Source organism: Physeter macrocephalus, chromosome 9 (genome assembly GCF_002837175.3).
Source record: "Physeter macrocephalus isolate SW-GA chromosome 9, ASM283717v5, whole genome shotgun sequence".
Classification (NCBI taxonomy): Eukaryota; Metazoa; Chordata; class Mammalia; order Artiodactyla; family Physeteridae; genus Physeter; species Physeter macrocephalus.
In genome coordinates this window covers 75,930,012-75,947,390 of record NC_041222.1, presented here as the reverse complement: position 1 = coordinate 75,947,390, position 17,379 = coordinate 75,930,012, and the positions used below count along the sequence as shown (strand labels likewise).

Genomic DNA, 17,379 nt, shown 5'->3' with positions numbered 1-17,379 from the left:
GGAAATGATATATTTATTCCATTATAGCTGCATATTTTTAAATAGAAATTGAAGTATTTAAGAGTCAGAGTTTTCACTAAAAAAAGTCAATTCTGTCCCTAAGCGAAGCCTGTAGATGGGACATTTTACATACAATAAGAAGAGAGGAGGAAGAGAAGGAGCCTTCAATGGTACTAAGAAAACTAGGATAATATAATGCCCTAGAAGCCAAGAGTGAATTTAAGGAAGTAATCAATTTTAAATGCTATACATGGATAAATCAAGGCGAAAATGAACAGAAAAATTACATAGTAGTGAACCATATCTCTTTTCTGTTAAGCCTTCTTGGGGCTTTAGTATATTGGTCACTTCGGGAGAGTCAGGAGAAACGAAAATAACAGATATCCTACCTTCACAAAATCCATTTTACTTCTTTGATTTCCTCTTTCTGCATATATCAGAAACTACTGCTCTCTCGCAATGTCTATTGTCCATCCATTGCTCTAGCCAACTTTTGCAAATTTTGCTCAAGAATACATTTTAACCCACTTTCTTTAAGCATCTGCCATAGCAGATCATGACAGAAAATAGCAGATGTAGCAATGATTGTTGCCAATGCTTAACATTTAATTTAGCTATTCAGAATTATGGCTCTCTTGATAGCTGGAATAATCTATCTTGATTACTGTTTGGGGGGTGGAAAATGATAGGGACACAACATCATTGATCATGCCTCCCTCCCTTGATCTCTTTAAAAGCCTATGCCTATGTGGTAGAGCTTCTGGCAAAGGTTTTCAAAAGAAACATACTCAGTTGGCACGTTTCCCTGGCCCTTTGCCCCCTTTACTTTCCTCCTTCTTTTTGTGGACACAATGCCTTGTAAGGGTAGAGCCATCTTACAACCATAAAGCCACATACTAGTGATAGAAAGCGAGGAGCCTGGCTCCTTGCTGGCATTCTCAAAGAGTTGCACCAGCCCTGGAATGCCTACCTCTGGACTTCTTATTATATGAGAATAACAATCCCCTTTTTGTTTAGTCACTAGAATCTGGTTTTCTGTTGTTTGAAGCATAATTCTACCCAGACATTTGATTGTCTGCCTTCCCCACTAGATCATAAGATGTCAGATAGCATGTCTGTATTTGCTACCTAAGATAGGAAGCTTTCATAGCAAATAATAGAAAACCCAACTCAAAACTGCTTTAACTATAAGGAAGTTTATTAACTCAGATAACTGGAATCCAAAAGTAAGACAAACTGAAGAGTTGATGTAATCCCATGACTCCAGTTCTGATACCGAGGAGCGCGCTGTGGGGCTCCTGAGCACAAAAGCCTGTCCCCCATTTCTTTGATTACAGGAAATAGGCTTCATTCAGCCTCCATGACCTTCCCTGAGTTTCAACAGGGCAGATTCAAGAAGTTTTTAACTAGAGAAGTGAGGGGTTGTGAGACAAGGAAGAAACAGTCAAGAGAAACAATCGTACAGCCTTGGGGCAAGGTCCTGGTTCCCCACCAGTGGATGCACATAACAATATCTTTGAGCTGTTTTGCAGATACTGAGACCCCCACCAGGTGGGTATGGTGTGCTGCCCACAAGCACTGTAGACCCCGACCAGCTGGAAACAGAAGGTTGATGATGCTGACGCACACCTACCTCACCACCAACCAATCAGAAGAATGTCCACGAGATGATCACGCCCTCTTTGAACCATTACGATAAAACTTCTCACTACCCTCTCCAAGTTGGGACACACAGTTTTGAGGGCATTAGCGAACTGTGGTCCTCTCTGCTTGGCAAAGCAACAAAGCTATTCTTTTCTACTTCATCCAAAACTCTGTCTCTGAGATTTAATGCAGTGTCAGGGTACAGAGGCCAGATTCAGCTTCAGTTCCATTTCTCTGCTATTCTTTTGGCTTCCCCCATGTGTAAACTTCATGCTCAGGTTGCGATCAAAAGGACTGTAGCAATTTCAAGCCTCATATCCAAGAACAACCATGTCCAGAAGGAGCATGAATCACTTCTGGAAGTTCTCCTGGAAAAGTTTTTCTGGAAGCATCCTGCAAACCTATCCTTGCAACTCATTGAGGTGAACTGCGGAACATGCATGATCCTAATCCAATCCCTGGCAAGAGGGTAATATTACCCTTAGACCAGTCTAGACCACCTCTGGAGCTGAGGATGCTGTGCTACACCAACTATGGGTAAGAGAGAGAGATTCCTGAACAACATCAGAATTCTGCTGGACAGGGAGATCAGCTCGGTGCTTTGTGACCACCTAGAGGGGTGTGATAGGGAAGGTGGGAGGGAGGGAGATGCAAGAGGGAGGAGATATGGGGACATATGTATATGTATAGCTGATTCACTTTGTTATAAAGTAGAAACTAACACACCATTGTAAAGCAATTATACTCCAATAAAGATGTTAAAAAAAAGAATTCTGCTGGGAAGGAAGAAAGAGGGAAAGGATGTTGAGCAGGTAAAGAACTCACTTTTTCTATTCCTAGCATCTTGCAAACATACTTAAAAAAAACAACTCCTCCTATACACGAAAAGTTTATGCTTTATCTTAACAATTTCCTTGAGAGAAGGAAGCATGTTTTACTTTTGTTTATACTACTCTTATGTCTCACTCAATAGCCTGAACATAGTAGAAGTTTGATTTTTTTTTTTTTGTCAACAAGCCTCAGTATAAGAAAATGGCCTAAATTATTTAACCTCTTGGATTCTTTCATAGATTGCTAAATTTTCTTGCTAATCAATCAACTTTTTTTCCTTTGGCCACATGTCTTGCGGTATGTTAGCTCCGGACCAGGGATTGAACCTGGGGCCGTGGCAGTGAAAGCACCAAGTCCTAACCACTGGACCGCCAGGGAACTCCCTACTAATCAACTTCTTTGACTCCCAAGACTTACAACTGCTGGGGTAGTCAACAGGTTGACATTTATTCAACAACCGTATTACTGTACTAGTGACTTGCTGAAAGAGCAAATCGTAGTGAAGCTCTTAAAGTTCCTTTTTCTTATCCAAATGAAGAAACTGCAGGGATGAAGGTGTTCTGCTTCTCTAAAGGCACAGCTGTCAGACTTAAAGTTCCAAATACTCTCCAAATTCAATAACTAGAGATGACTACTGATAATTATTTTTAATAGGTGATTTTCAAAGATGTGAACGTTTTATATGATCCATGGAGATTTAAGTCTCTGAAGGAGAAAAAAATACATGCTTCTATACCAAAATTTCATCACGAGGCAAAATTGGATCATCACTAAATTGACTCCTAAACCTCTCTCCTTATACTAGAAGGTTTGTGTGCGTTTGTTTTGTTTTGCTTTTCTTAAGTTTGGGGCTGTAAGGTGATACTTGTATTTTATAATAATGTCTCTTCAGTTGATTAGAGCCACTGACATAATCCCTTACTTGACCGGGATGGTTGGCACTGGTGAGCTTGGTTCGTGGAAAGTGCCTTTGACTTGGAGATGGAATCTCAGTCCAGACCACTGCTGTGACCAGGAAGTAAGCACTGAACCACTCAGCTTCTCTTGCACAAATGGGGATTACGATTGCTGCTTTTGACACGGCCGTAGACTAAATGGGATTCGGTATCTAAGCACAAATCCAGGCACATAATATTAATTTACGATTTAATACACTTGTTTCCTCATCCATTTCTCCAAACATTCCAACTAATCCTAAACCTCCAAATGGGCCAGGATTCAGCAAAATGAAGAAGTGGCCTGCCTGGGACATGGGGCTGGGGGTGGCGGGACCGCCAACCCGTGTCGTAGTCTAGGGGTGGCTCGGCCCCCCACACCGAGACCCGCGGCCAGAAAGCTCCTCGCGTTCCAGGAACCCGGATGCAGGGCGTCGCCAAGGGTATCTTGCCCAGACTTCGCCCTCCACGGAGAGGGGAGGGGCGGGAGCCGAGTGAGGGCAACGCACTACACTGGTTGGAATCATCGCGACTCGGGCCACGGCGGCGGACGCAGGCCCACCTTACCGAGGGAGGGGAGAGCACGGGCAAGACGGCCGAGCCCCACGTCTCGGACTGGACAACTCCCAGCAAGGGCGCGCCGGACGCTTCGAGGCGGTTTCCAGACCTTCAGAAGCGGAAGCGTGTCCCGGGAGTGCGCCCCGGCGCGAGTGGGCGGGGCCTCCCTCCCGGAAGTGCCTGTGGCCTCGGGCCGGCGCGCGGCTCAGCGCAGCGATCTGCACAGTTCCCCAGTGGTACGGCTGCGGCTGTCGGGGCCGAGCCCCGTCGGTTTTGCTAGCCTCTCTGAGAGGGCGGGAGCCTTTTAGGGCAGCGATCCCACGGTGGAAAGGGAGGGGGAGTCGTAGGGGACCCTAGCCCTTGCCCCAACTAGAGAGGGAAGAGAGTTTGGCCGGCCTGCGGGCGAGAGCGTCCGTTCCCTTTCCACAGCGGAGGGGCGGATGGATGGGCTTCTGACTCCCAGGGAGTCCGCAGAATTCATTGCGGAGAACAGTCGAGATGTGTTCATTGACGGCGTAGGCGTGCGGAGGGTGGCCGAGCTTCTGTTGGCCAAGGCCGCGGGGCCCGAGCTGCGCGTGGGGGCCTGGAAGGCCTTTCACGATCTGAACCCCAAGGCGGCCGACGAGGCCGCCGTTAACTGGGTGTTCGTGACAGACACGCTCAACTTCTCCTTCTGGTCGGAGAGTGACGAGCACAAATGTCTGGTGGGGTATGGGGGGAAGACGTACAGTGGGTACTGGTCCCTGTGCGCCGCGGTCAACAGAGCCCTGGACGAAGGTTGGTGCCCCTTCTCCCGGTCAGACCCAGCAGCTTTGAGGTTTCAGTTTAGTGGGAGGGTCCCACAGAGCGGGTTGGGAGATGGAATAATGTGTTGATAAGGCGAAATTGAAGTTCTTCACTGCCGCTACCTCTGCTTAAAAGTATGAGAAGAGGCTGGCATGAAATCTTTATTCAGTGGGAAATGATTCTAATATTTATCATTGTCACAGCTAAGTCAAAGTCAGTTTTCTAAAGAATGCCACTTTGATGGCATCTGAGGAACGAAGGGCAGAAATTATAACACATTTTACACAGTCAAAATACATCTGATGTAATATTACAATTTTTAGAAGTGGATGAATAAATACAGACAAGCAAATAAAGAATGAGGGATCTGCTTCTGATTTTTACTCATCCACTTTTACTGCATTCCTGTAACAATTATGCATTCCTTTAACAATTATGTGGTTTCATTTTAATTGTGTTGCAATAGCAAGGGCCTAATGAATATAAAAGTATGACATTGTTCTAATGCCTCTTCTTTTCTCCCCAAGGGATACCAGTAACTAGTGCTTCGTACTATGCCACAGTGACCCTGGATGAGGTTCGGCATATACTCCGTTCTGACACAGACGTCCCCATGCCTTTGATAGAAGAGAGGCATCGGATTCTCAATGAAACCGGGAAAATTCTGCTTGAGAAATTTGAAGGCTCTTTTCTTAATTGTGTCCGAAAAAGTGATAAAAGTGCTCAGAAGTTATTGCACCTAGTAGTTGAAAGCTTTCCTTCTTATAGAGATGTGACTCAGTTTGAGGTGAGTTGCTTCTGTTGGCCATTTTATTTTTTTATTTTTATTTTTAAAAATATACTTATTTATTTTTTGGCTGCATTGGGTCTTCGTTGTGGTGCGCGGGCTTCTCATTGCAGTGGCTTCTCTTGTTGCGGAGGACGGGCTCTAGGCGCGTGGGCTTCAGTAGTTGTGGCACACGGGCTCAGTAGTTGTGGCTCATGGGCTCAGTATTTGTGGCTCACAGGCTGTAGAGCGCAGGCTCAGTAGTTGTGGCGCACAGGCTTAGTTGCTCCGCGGCATGGGGATCTTCCCGGACCAGGGCTCGAACCCGTGTCCCCTGCATTGGCAGGCGGATTCTTAACCACTGTGCCACTAGGGAAGCCCTTGTTGGCCATTTTAGAATTCTTTAATTATCTTCTCATAGTTAACTCTTTTACTTCCAGAATTCCTTTTGAGAATAAAAATTTAAATTTTGCAATTTTTTTCCATGTGGAACAAAGGAACAATAACAAAATTATTAAGTAGTGTTTCAAAGATATTACTTTTCTTAATGTTTTCTAATCAGTGTATTCTCTTTATTCTTCTGTCCTTTAAAATGTTTCAAACCTGAATTAACACTAGACCTTAAACATGATGTTGTCACTTAGGGATAGTGAGGTCCTTTTAGTACTTCAAAAAATGTACTTAATTGGATGAAAATCAGGATGTATACTAAATTCTAATAAAAAATATTTCTTGCAGAGTTCTAATGTATATATACTATGTGTTTTCTTTTTCATACACAGGGTACTTTAACTATTATTTGCTTTATGGTACAAAAAAATTTAAATAGGTGTTCTTTTAAAATGGTGAACATTTTGTGTACTCTCCCAGTGTACACCTGGATTTTGCTTTTGTATAATTCTTTTAGAATTCGTTATCACTGTTTAACTGATGTAGAATTGAAAGCAACTTCAGGGGGATCATGTAATGTAAATCTATTGACTAAGTTAATGAATACTTGTGTCAACTTAAAATTTTGAAGCTACCCTTTTGTAATCACAATTCAGCAACTAAAATTACCAGTAATATTGTTCAAATCGTTCTTTATGATTTACAAGGTGTTTGCACAGACACTCTCATTTAATCCACAGAACAACTCTGTGGGGCCTAGGGACAAGGAACATTACCGTCCTGTTTGCAGACCAAGAACCGAAGTCTGAAAAAAAGAAAGGTTAACTAGTGTATCTTAGGTCATTTAGTCAAGAAATAGCTAGCTTTTCAATTCTGCTATAAAGTGAGAGATGCCTGATTATGTATGTTAAGATTCTTTTAATTGCAACTGACAGACACAAAACAAGAAAAAACTTAAGCAAAAAGAATTTGGGGATAGATACTGGAGATAAACATCCAGGATCAGGGACTCAATGCCATCAGGATTCAGTCTCTCTTCTTTGTTTCTCTTGACTCCATTTTTCCCTTACTGCAGACCAGCTTTCTCCGTGAAGTAGAAAAGGTCCATGAATTTTGCATTTTATCGCTTCAGCCATCAGGGAGAGAGGGAGAAACTTCCTCTCTGTTCTAAAACTCCTGGGCGAGGACTGAATAGACCGGACAGAGGCAGTTCTTAGAACAGAGGCCCTAGGCTACTGTTGAACTTTATTCTCTTCTGAGGAACCATTTTACTAATGCAGAGGGTACTTTGAGATTTATCTTTGTCTTCAAAGTATGTCATTTCAACCTTGTTTTTCAGGAAATTTGGATCCAGTTCCTTGGTCCATCATTCTGACCATTTATAAATATATTAAACAGTGTATAAAATAAATCAAACTGCCATTAATGTGGCTAAGATTCTGTGTATTCCAGAATTGACATGGTTGTTGTAGAAGAAGGGCTGAGATTAAATCTAACATGACTTCAGGATGGAATGAATTCAGGACACCATGTAGTTTATTTACTTTCAAGTTGTCCTGAATTTTGTCTTTGTGAAAGAAAGGAGTGATTTTTTTGGTAGATTATGATATTGATTTAGTAAGCATTTGTTGAATTTCTCTTTTATTTACAGCATAATGCTTTCTTTTGATTTGTTATGTATGCTGAAAAGTTCAGTTAAAAACTGTACCAGGATATAGATTAATTTTAAGGCTGATACATTTTAAATGAAAATTAGTACCTGAACCATTTCCCATCAGTATTTATTTCTAAAATACATTCTTACAGAAATATCCCCAAAATGTAACAAAAATCAAACCTAAACCTTTTAACACTTTCCTAAAAGAGTTATTTTTTCATGTATTATTTTTTCATGTATTTTTTCATAAGATTATCATTATTGTTACTCAAAAGCACTATATTTCTGAAAGCCATATGATTCCTAACATAACATTGCGCATGTAATGGGTGCTCACTTAACCCTTTGATTAGTTAATTTACAGTTACCTTTGCATATTCATTTAAAAGATATATAAATAGTTAAAGCACTTTGCTCAATTAATTCCAAGTCTAAAGGAATTCTAATTAAGTTTGGGCGCTGCTTCTTAATTCAGAAAGTGCTAAAATCAAATGTCTTTTAATCCATATTTTAAAATTTTCTAATTGCAAAAGTAAAACAAATTAATACAGAATTTGGAAGGTACAGAGGAGCAGTCTTTATTCTGCCAAGAGGTAACCACTGTTCACAATTTGGTCTTTTTCTCTGAGTGTGTGAATGTGTATGCATATGAGCGGGGGAGAGTTATGCTATACGAACTGTTTTAAAAATTAACATATTATGAGCATCTATGTCAATAAAAATTCTTTCACAGCACACTTTTTTTTCCATACTGCTATTTTTAATGACTTCACAGTATTCCACCGTATGGATGTACATCATCATAATTATTTGCCCAAACTATTTTACCACAATAATTGTGATACACAGTTTTAGTTTTTAAATTGAATTTTGTATCTTATTGTTTTCAGTTTTATATAATAATAAGCAATACTGACAACAGTTCACACCCATAATATTTTCTTAGGATGGATTCCTAGTAATGGGATTGCTGAGTCAGAGCATGGCCAGGATTTTCAGACTTGTGATACATAAAAATGGTAACTCTTCTCTAGAAAGATGATCAGCCACAGCATATTGGAATGCCCTTTTCCCTGCTCCTTCGTAATATGGTCATGCTATTGGTTGCTGTATTTTTTAATCTTCAGCAAGTTACATAAAAATAGTTACAATTGTTTTTAATGTTTAGTTACTGAGATTATCATTCATTTTTAGACGTTATGAACAAATTAATGAAATTAGAAAATTTGTCGAAATGAGACAGTTTTAGATCAGTGATTTCCCAACCTGGCTGTGCCCCAGAATCAGTTAGGAAGCTTCAGAATTCAGATACATTTCTAAAGCACCATCCTCAAAGATTCTGATCTATGGGTAAAGGAACTATTTTTTTTAAGCTCTTCAGGTGACTCTGATTTAGACTATTCAGTAGCTATATAAAAGTCCTAATTAATAGATTGGCTTCCTTTACGCTGATGTACTGATAAATATACATGAAAAGCATGAGCTTTTCTGATATTTTAATTGATAACATTTTATGTTACTCAAGCATTTGTAATTTTTGACCCTTCTAATTTGTTCATAATAAGTTTGCTGCAGAAAATCAACTCATGGTTATAGAGTTTTACACTGGTAATTACTTTATAAAGGTACTATTTTGAAAATATTTTATTCACAAAGCAATATTATGGAACATATAGGGTAATTGTTATTTGGGGATTTACTGGTATTTTCGGTGATATCAGTTAATATTTTAGAGATGTAGAATTTTATTACTAAAATTATTTCATTACTAAAAACCATATCAACTTGTTAAGAAAATGTTTTATAGGTGACTTGAGTTTATTTTTAGATTCCTTGCTTGAATTTGTTTTTGTTTTTGTTTTCATTTTAGGGTATTATAATCTAATCTTTGTGATACTAGTTGGCTACCATGGAATCAGTGCTCATGATGTGACAATTTGTGTTTTGTTAGATGCTAGCACTGATTTTGTTATATAAGTCTGGTTCCTAGATTTTTCCAGTTTGCTCTATGAATCTTTTTAAAAATAGGAGACCATAGCTTCTATCATAGTAAATATTATGATGTAATAATTTTGTTTGAAATAGTTTTATTTTGCAAATTAAGTTTTATGCCTTGCTGTTTAATAAAGTAGACTTGAATTAGAAACCTAGTTACCTATATAAGTCCAGCGTATATAGAGGAACAGCTGCCAGGTTGTCACATTTTGATAGGTTTGAGAATATAGATTATTAGCAAATGATATAGGGATATTTCTTAGTGGTGATTTGTTTCCCCAGCACTCAGTGTAATTTACAGCCTTTACACTATGTCAAAAAATGAGTGTCGAGCTTCCCTGGTGGCGTAGTGGTTGAGAGTCCGCCTGCCGATGCAGGGGACACGGGTTCGTGCCCCGGTCCAGGAAGATCCCACATGCCGCGGAGCGGCTGGGCCCGTGAGCCATGGCCGCTGAGCCTGCGCGTCCGGAGCCTGTGCTCCGCAACGGGAGAGCGCAACGGGAGAGGCCATAACAGTGAGAGGCCCGCGTACCGCAAAAAAAAAAAAAAAGAGTGTATGTGTTTGCCCTAGAAAACAAGATACCCGCTTTTTTAGTGGTGGCCTTAGTAAATTTAGTTTAAAAAAAAAAAAAAAGAAATTTAGCTTATTTAGTAAAAGTAAGTCTGGATTGATTGTAAGAGGTATACCTTAAGGTTAAACAATATTAGGTTATTTCTCATTAGGACAGTGTAGCATTGGAGGTTTTTTTTAGTAAATAAAGGAATCTATATTATCATCTTAAAGAATTTTTATATAGAGTTTTTCCTTGAAGAATTTAATTTCATTTTTTATTTACTTCTTTATGTCATTTACTTATTAAAACATTCTCCAAGGTGGTCAGTTTATATTTTGGGAGCCAGTGATACTGATTATTCACATTTAGCAGACTAGCAGTTATAAAAGATGATTTGAGGTTATTAGCATTGGTGTTAGGACTAGGAGTAGACTGTAATTATCTACGTTTTTCCAAAGTGAAAGCTAATGAGCATTTGTAGTTTTATAGAGAGTTTAAATATATATATTTATTTATTTATTTATTTGGCTGCACTGGGGTCTTAGTTGCGGCATGTGGGATCTTTAGTTGCGGCATGTGGGATCTAGTTCCCTGACCAGGGATTGAACCCAGGCCCCCTGCATTGGGAGCGTGGAGTCTTAACCATTGGACCACCAGGGAAGTCCCTATAGAGAATTTTTGAGTTAAATTATGACCCATTATCTTATAATGCCTGGTTAAATTTGTTTCTTCCATGTATAAATATAATTGGTAACTAATTTTGTTATATGGACTTACATATTAACTTGGACCATTTCCAAAAAGGGTAGACTTGATAAATTATAGCTGTTGATCAGTTTTGTCTTTATCTCTGAAATAAGTTAATCATTTTGTCTGAAAGGAAATGTTAAAAAATGGATGTTGTAATTCTCTTCAGAGGTGAATTTAGGAATGATTATTTTCTTCTTTATACTCTTCCATATTTTATACAATTAATGTGAATTATGTTGCAATCAGAAAAACATATATTTTTTAACTTAAGAAACTTTCTAAAGAAATGCTATCTAGCCCTTAACAATAGCAAGCAGGTGGATTATAGTGACACAGAAATATGTATATGAAGTAATGCCATTGAAAAAGAACACTAAATAGTGCCATGATTACATAAATTGTATTTTATGTGCTTTGAAAAATATAGGAAGTAAATTTGGAGTGATAGAGATAACTTAGTGTTTATTAGACCCCTTCTTTTTTTCTGTAAAAGGTCTATAAATTCTTACCAAAGAGTAAGATTATTCTACCCTTGAAAAATGTTTTCTATGTGTGCCTTTTTTTTGATAGCATACATAAACCTTTCACATACCCAGGTAACGTTTATATTCTCCTCATTCATCAGGGGAAAAGAATTTCTTTTTACAAACGGGCCCAAATCCTTGTGGCAGATACGTGGAGTGTATTAGAGGGAAAAGGAGACGGCTGCTTTAAGGACATCTCCAGAATCACCATGTTTGCCGACTATAGATTACCTCAGGTTCTTGTTTACCTGGGAGCCCTGAAATACTCTGACGAACTACTGGAGAAGCTTCTCAAAGGTTTGCCAGCTTAATTAAGACATTCTTTGTTATACTATGAATTGTTGGGTCTTTGTCTAGTTTCTTTCACAAAAGGTCTTCTTTCCTTAAAAAACAAAACAAAACACCATTATTGTTAAAAGCACATGTAAAGAAGAATGCAGGGGCAATTAAATTACAAAGAAAATTGCTTTTTGTTGTTTACAGTGTGGAATATAGATATTGTTGGAAATCACACTATTTGGACATCATCATTTCAGATTCTTATAATAAAATGAAACCTAAATTTATGTCACGTGAAGGTGTGCAACACTAAGACAGTTCAGGTTTGTATTTAAAGAGTGTTAAGCTGAAGAGCACACTACACTGTGAAATAAAAAGTGGGCTGAGAGATAGGTAATATGTACTGGATTTTGCATTAGGAGGCTCCAAGGTCTGTCACTGGCTTATCTTGCACAAGTCACTAACTTTCCTAGGCTTATTTATTTACCATTATTGGGTTTGATTATTGATTCTCAAGAGTGGGAGCCTTATAATATGTGAATATAGATAATTGTGTTTGTATGAAAAGTAGCTTCTGGTTTTTTAAACATTTCTTTGTATAAGGAAAATAATTATATTGTACAATTTTCATGTTAATTTCTCTTTTAGGTACAGTATTTTCAGCTACTTTTTTCTTTATTTTTAAAAGAAGTAGTTTTTATGATTGAATAATTTTCTCTTGTGAAATAGATTTCAATCACCCAAAATAAGAATAGCACAGGATATAAAAGTACCATTATTCCTATGATTGCTTCTACCAGGTTTTTATGCAGCCTTGGGCAATCCGTTTTGCCCATTTCCTCATTTGAAAAATAACAAGCTATTTTATGTCATAATGCTCATGTCTGGGGTCATTAATTGTTGGATACCTTTAAAAGGGACAACATTTAGCAGTCAGAGCTTCTACATACAGCCATATTCAGCTGATTTTTTCCTTGGCCAACGTATAGAATGTTCGTTCCTATCTCTAAACACACTCTTGCTTGGTTTCCCTCACCCAAATTTTCTTTTTTTTAATTCAAATCCTACACATCCACAAAGGCTTAGTTCAAATGTTACCTCTTCCACATAGCTTTTCCTAACTCTCCATGCTTTGTCCGTCTCCTTCTCCTGAGTTTTTAGAGCACCCAGTTGTCTCTGCTACTGTGAGAAAAACTCTGCTGAGAAGGGCTCACCCAGCATAGTTGTACAGAGTTGTCTGAATTTTCTTCTACCATCCATTTCAGAGGCTCTTTTCCAGATGTCCAGCTGCAGCTGTTACTGCCTCTTATTACATCCAGCTTCAAACTATCCTTTGCTAGTTTGTAATAAGGGGAACAAATTCCCTTTCCTCTTAGTTTATTTAAGCAAAGTTGGAATTTTTTTTTCCCAAAAAAGTACTTTACTAGCAAACTAGAGGAGAAATATTGATAGAACCTATAAATATAAAGGAGCACACATAAGTCTAGGACACTGATTTAAAAAAATTTTTTTAAACATTTATTTATTTGGCTGCGCCGGGTCTCAGTTGCGGCATGTGGGCTCTTTTAGTTGCAGCATGCGAGCTCTTAGTTGCAGCGTGCGGAATCTAGTTCCATGACCAGGGATTGAACCCGAGCCCCCTGAATTGGGAGCATGGAGTCTTAACCACTGGACCACCAGGGAAGTCCCTAAAAATTATCTTAAGTGAAATCTAGAACTAGGTGGCTTGATTAGATGAGGTAGAAACTTCCTTAACTGATCTCCAGTGATACTTTTTCCAAACTTGAAGATATGCTACACGTATAATTCTTCTCTTCTTTTCTGGGCAGGGCAGCCCTTGGAAGACCTATTTAGATTTCTGTTCATTTACCTGCCTAGATTTCTGTTCATTTTATCTTTAGTCCATCTCGTCGCCAAAGGCATATTTTTTAGCTAGCTATAAAGACTGACAATGCAGTTTGGCTAAATTAGATTCTTCATTGTGATTTTAAGGCTGACTTTTAGGCCTAATATGTTGGCCAAGTTACCTTCCCTGACTCTAATCTATGTCAGTCCTCTCAAATGGTTTCATTCTTTTTCTGTTTGAAAGTCCATGTCCTATTCCATACTATAAGTTGCTGTATTAGTTACTTTGTTAGTTTCCTTATGGCTGACATAAATTATCACAAACTTGATGGCTTAAAACAACAGAAATATATTCTCTCATGTCTCTGGAGGCTAGAAGTCTGAAATCAAGGTGTTTGCAGGGCCATGCTTGCTCCCTCTGAAGGGTGTTGGGAAGAATCCTTCTTTGCCTCTTCCTAGCTTCTGGTGGCTGCCAGCAGTCCTTGGCATTCCTTAGCTTTGTAGCTACGTCACTCCAACCATGGCTTTCTTCCCTGTGTGTCTCCTCTGTCTCTTCGTATCCTCTCCTTTTTTTTATGAGGACAGCAGTCACGGCATTGAAGGCCCATCCTAACACAGTTATGACCTCATCTTAACTTGATTACATCTGTAGAGGCTCTTTATGAGTAAGGCCACATCCACAGGTACCAGGAGTTAGGACTCGAATGTATTTTGGTGGGGGAGGGGTGGGGGGAACACAGTTCAACTCTACAGTTATTTGTTACTGTGTAACAAATTATGCTCATATTTAATGACTTAAAGTAACAAACATTATCTCACAGTTTCTATGGATCAGGAATTTGGGTGCTGCTTAATTGAGTGCATCTGGCTCAAGGTTGCAGTCAAGCTGTTAGCTGGGGCAGTGGTCTTATCTAATGGCTCCACTTGGGTGGTAGTATCTACCTCCAAATTCACTGTCATGGTTGATTTGGCAAATGTGGCAAGTTGATAGTCAAGTTTGAAGGAATTGATTAGCAAGAGAACTGAAGAATGGATTTGTATGCTGGCACCTGGGGCAAAGTAAGGAATGGAGGGACACAGCCAGTGTCTGTTCTTCCACCTGCCCCAGGGATCAGAGAGAGATGGATGGAGGGGACACTATTTAAGATCCTAGGTGACAGAGTGGGACTCAATGGGGCTAGGGTATTTTCCCTAGGTCTCAGTGGATCGCAGGGCCTCTCAGGTACTGTGAAGCTCTGTGCAAGGGTACAGATTGGTGTCCAGAGGCCAAATATAGCTTGCAGATGTGTTTTGTTTGGCTTGAACAGTGTTTTAAGCAATTTTTAATTAGTTATCAGCACTTGACAAGTAGATTTCACATGAAAATCAACTTTCTGGCTTCTCTTGTAAGAGTAGAGAAATATAGGAACATTGGGTTTACCTGTACATGGGGCAGCACATGCTCTCTAGCTCACCACAGTTTGCATCTGGCAGCTGCATCCACTTACTCTATCTGGCTTATCTTTATAGGCAGTTGAGTTGATGAGCCCAACTCTAGTCTCCCTGGCAAAGCACTGCCAGTGCCCACCCTGCAGGATCAGATATACCCTGGAGATGGGGGTTGAATAGACTGCAGGTCCTATAGGAGCTCGCGGCTCCATATTCAGGCAGAGCTGACTAAAGGATCCTGAATCCAGGATGTGAGGGCAATCTGGCTGTGACATCTGTCACCCCATTGATGGCCAGGGTTGATTCGGCTGATCTGGCTGGCTAGGCGGGTGTCCCCTTCCTCCCTCACTGCTCCATGTGCGTCCCTCCCGAAGCTGCGCGCTCGTTGGAAGAGGACGACCTTCCCCGATAGAGGAGGACCGTTCTTCGGTCAAGGGTATACGAGTAGCTGCGCTCCCCTGCTAGAACTTCCAAACAAGCTCTCAAGGATCCTAAATCCGAAGAACGATGATGGTTTTCCTTGCTCAAGCTAAGAACTTTGATTTCCTAGGTTTTCCTTGATGTACCTGGCATGTCCCCAAGACAGTGTTAAGTGGGGAAGGGAGGTACTGTTTATTTGGCCCCCTAGGAGTCCTCCAGATTTTGCAATAATGTTTTTATTTTTCCTGACATTAAACCCAAATTTTAAATCCTCTCTAAAAGTAATTTAATAAACTTGCTGTCATATTTTTAAATGTATGGTTAGGGACTTCCCTGGTGGTGCAGTGGTTAAGAATCCGCCTGCCAATGCAGGGGACACGGGTTCGAGCCCTGGTCCGGGAAGATCCCACGTGCCACGGAGCAACTAAGCCCGTGCTCCACAACTACTGAGCCTGCACTCTAGAGCCCACGAGCTACAACTACTGAGCCTGCGTGCCTAGAGCCTGTGCTCCGCAACGAAGAGAAGCCACCGCAACAAAGAGTAGCCCCTGCTCGCTGCAACTGGAGAAAGCCTGCACACAGCAACAAAGACCCAGCATAGCCAAAAAAAAAAAAAAAAAAAAAGTATGGTTACCCCATACTCATTTAGCAAATTTTTATTGGGGAGCTAGTATATGCAAGGTGCTAGGTTAGGTCCTAGGAATATTGAGACAACTAAGCCAGACATGGTCCTTGTCCTTGTGGAACTTAACTTGCAATTTTGAATTAATGCCTGAGTTTAGAAATGGTTTAAATTACCAAAAATAAATCTGAGATTTACAATTTTAAACTCAGTACTATTTAAATACTGTGTTTTGTCCTATAGTAAAGTTTTGAGTAGATTTCATTTCATTGACTATTAGTGCTTCTTGCTCTGTCTTTTTTCCCTTGCAGGAGAAATGCTTTCGTATGGGAATAGGCAAGAGGTGGAAATCAGAGGGTGTTCACTTTGGTGTGTTGAGCTGATCCGGAATTGCCTTCTGGAGCTTACTGAAAAAAAGGGTGAAAAAACTAGTGGAGAGATCAATTCCATTCTTCTGGATTATTTCTTATGGGACTATGCCCGTGATCACAGGGAAGATATGAAAGGAATTCCATTTCATCGCACACGTTGCATATATTATTGACCCACAGTGTAAACTGATCCTAAGAAAACTTGCATTTTTATATCACATAATTATTTGTATAATTTGTCTTTGTTATTAGAGAAGGTGGTAGAGGTTACAGCAACAAGAAAATTGATTACCCAGGCTCTCTTAAAATATTTTTCCTGACATATCACTCTGTATTGCCAACTTTTTCCTTTGTTTGCTTGTTTAGTTTTGACTATATTTTCCTTTTCTGTGGATACATGACAGAAATAGTAAAGGAAATTTAATGCTTTCTTTAAATCTCATTTCTTAAAATTAAGCATGCCTTATAATGTGACTGATCTTTGGTAATAATATTTCATCCATTCAATTGGTATCTTTTTTCAAGGTGTCGTAATGTTCTATATACTTTAATCATTTGATATAAGAGAGAGAGAAAGTAGGGTCTTTGCTGTAAGAATGCTGCTGCTCTTGTAGAAATCAATCTTGACAGATTTTTAAAAACTTCTTATTGATAAACATAATGATTTTCAACTTAGGATATCAGTCCAGTTTTTTTTTTCTTCTTCAGGGTAACTACATTAGAATTTATTGAATAAAGATTTTTTAAACTTCTCTTAAATCTGGAATGAATTATTTCATTAAAATAGAATTTACCACACATACTTTTAAAAGGTTTACAATGAATGTGACTACTTTATGTTGCAGGACTCTCATTACCTACCAAGCAAGCACTCGTCTCCCACCTTCATCCCCACCTCCCTTCTAACATAATCTTGATTTTTGTTACCTACCTTATCACCTCACTGTGACTTTGTGTGAATCAGAAAAAGCCATCCTTTCTCCAAGCACTTCACTGCCATCTGCTGGAAACTTGTCATAATAGC

General features: G+C 39.5%; 1 protein-coding gene across 2 annotated transcripts; it reads left to right on the top strand.

Moving 5' to 3' along the window:
- Positions 1 to 3,727: 3,727 nt before the first annotated feature.
- Positions 3,728 to 17,111, top strand: QNG1 (Q-nucleotide N-glycosylase 1). Of its 2 annotated transcripts, none has more exons than XM_024132920.3 (4): positions 3,728 to 4,204; positions 5,282 to 5,541; positions 11,492 to 11,687; positions 16,296 to 17,087. In XM_024132920.3, the coding sequence occupies exons 1-4, from the start codon at positions 3,835 to 3,837 to the stop codon at positions 16,526 to 16,528; spliced, it is 1,059 nt and encodes a 352-aa protein (XP_023988688.2). In that variant the 5' UTR covers positions 3,728 to 3,834; the 3' UTR covers positions 16,529 to 17,087. The 2 variants fall into 2 exon arrangements, with proteins under 2 accessions (XP_023988688.2, XP_007102501.1); XM_007102439.4 differs by lacking the exon at positions 3,728 to 4,204 and adding an exon at positions 4,211 to 4,745 and having other exon boundaries at positions 16,296 to 17,111.
- The last annotated feature ends 268 nt before the right edge of the window (positions 17,112 to 17,379 follow it).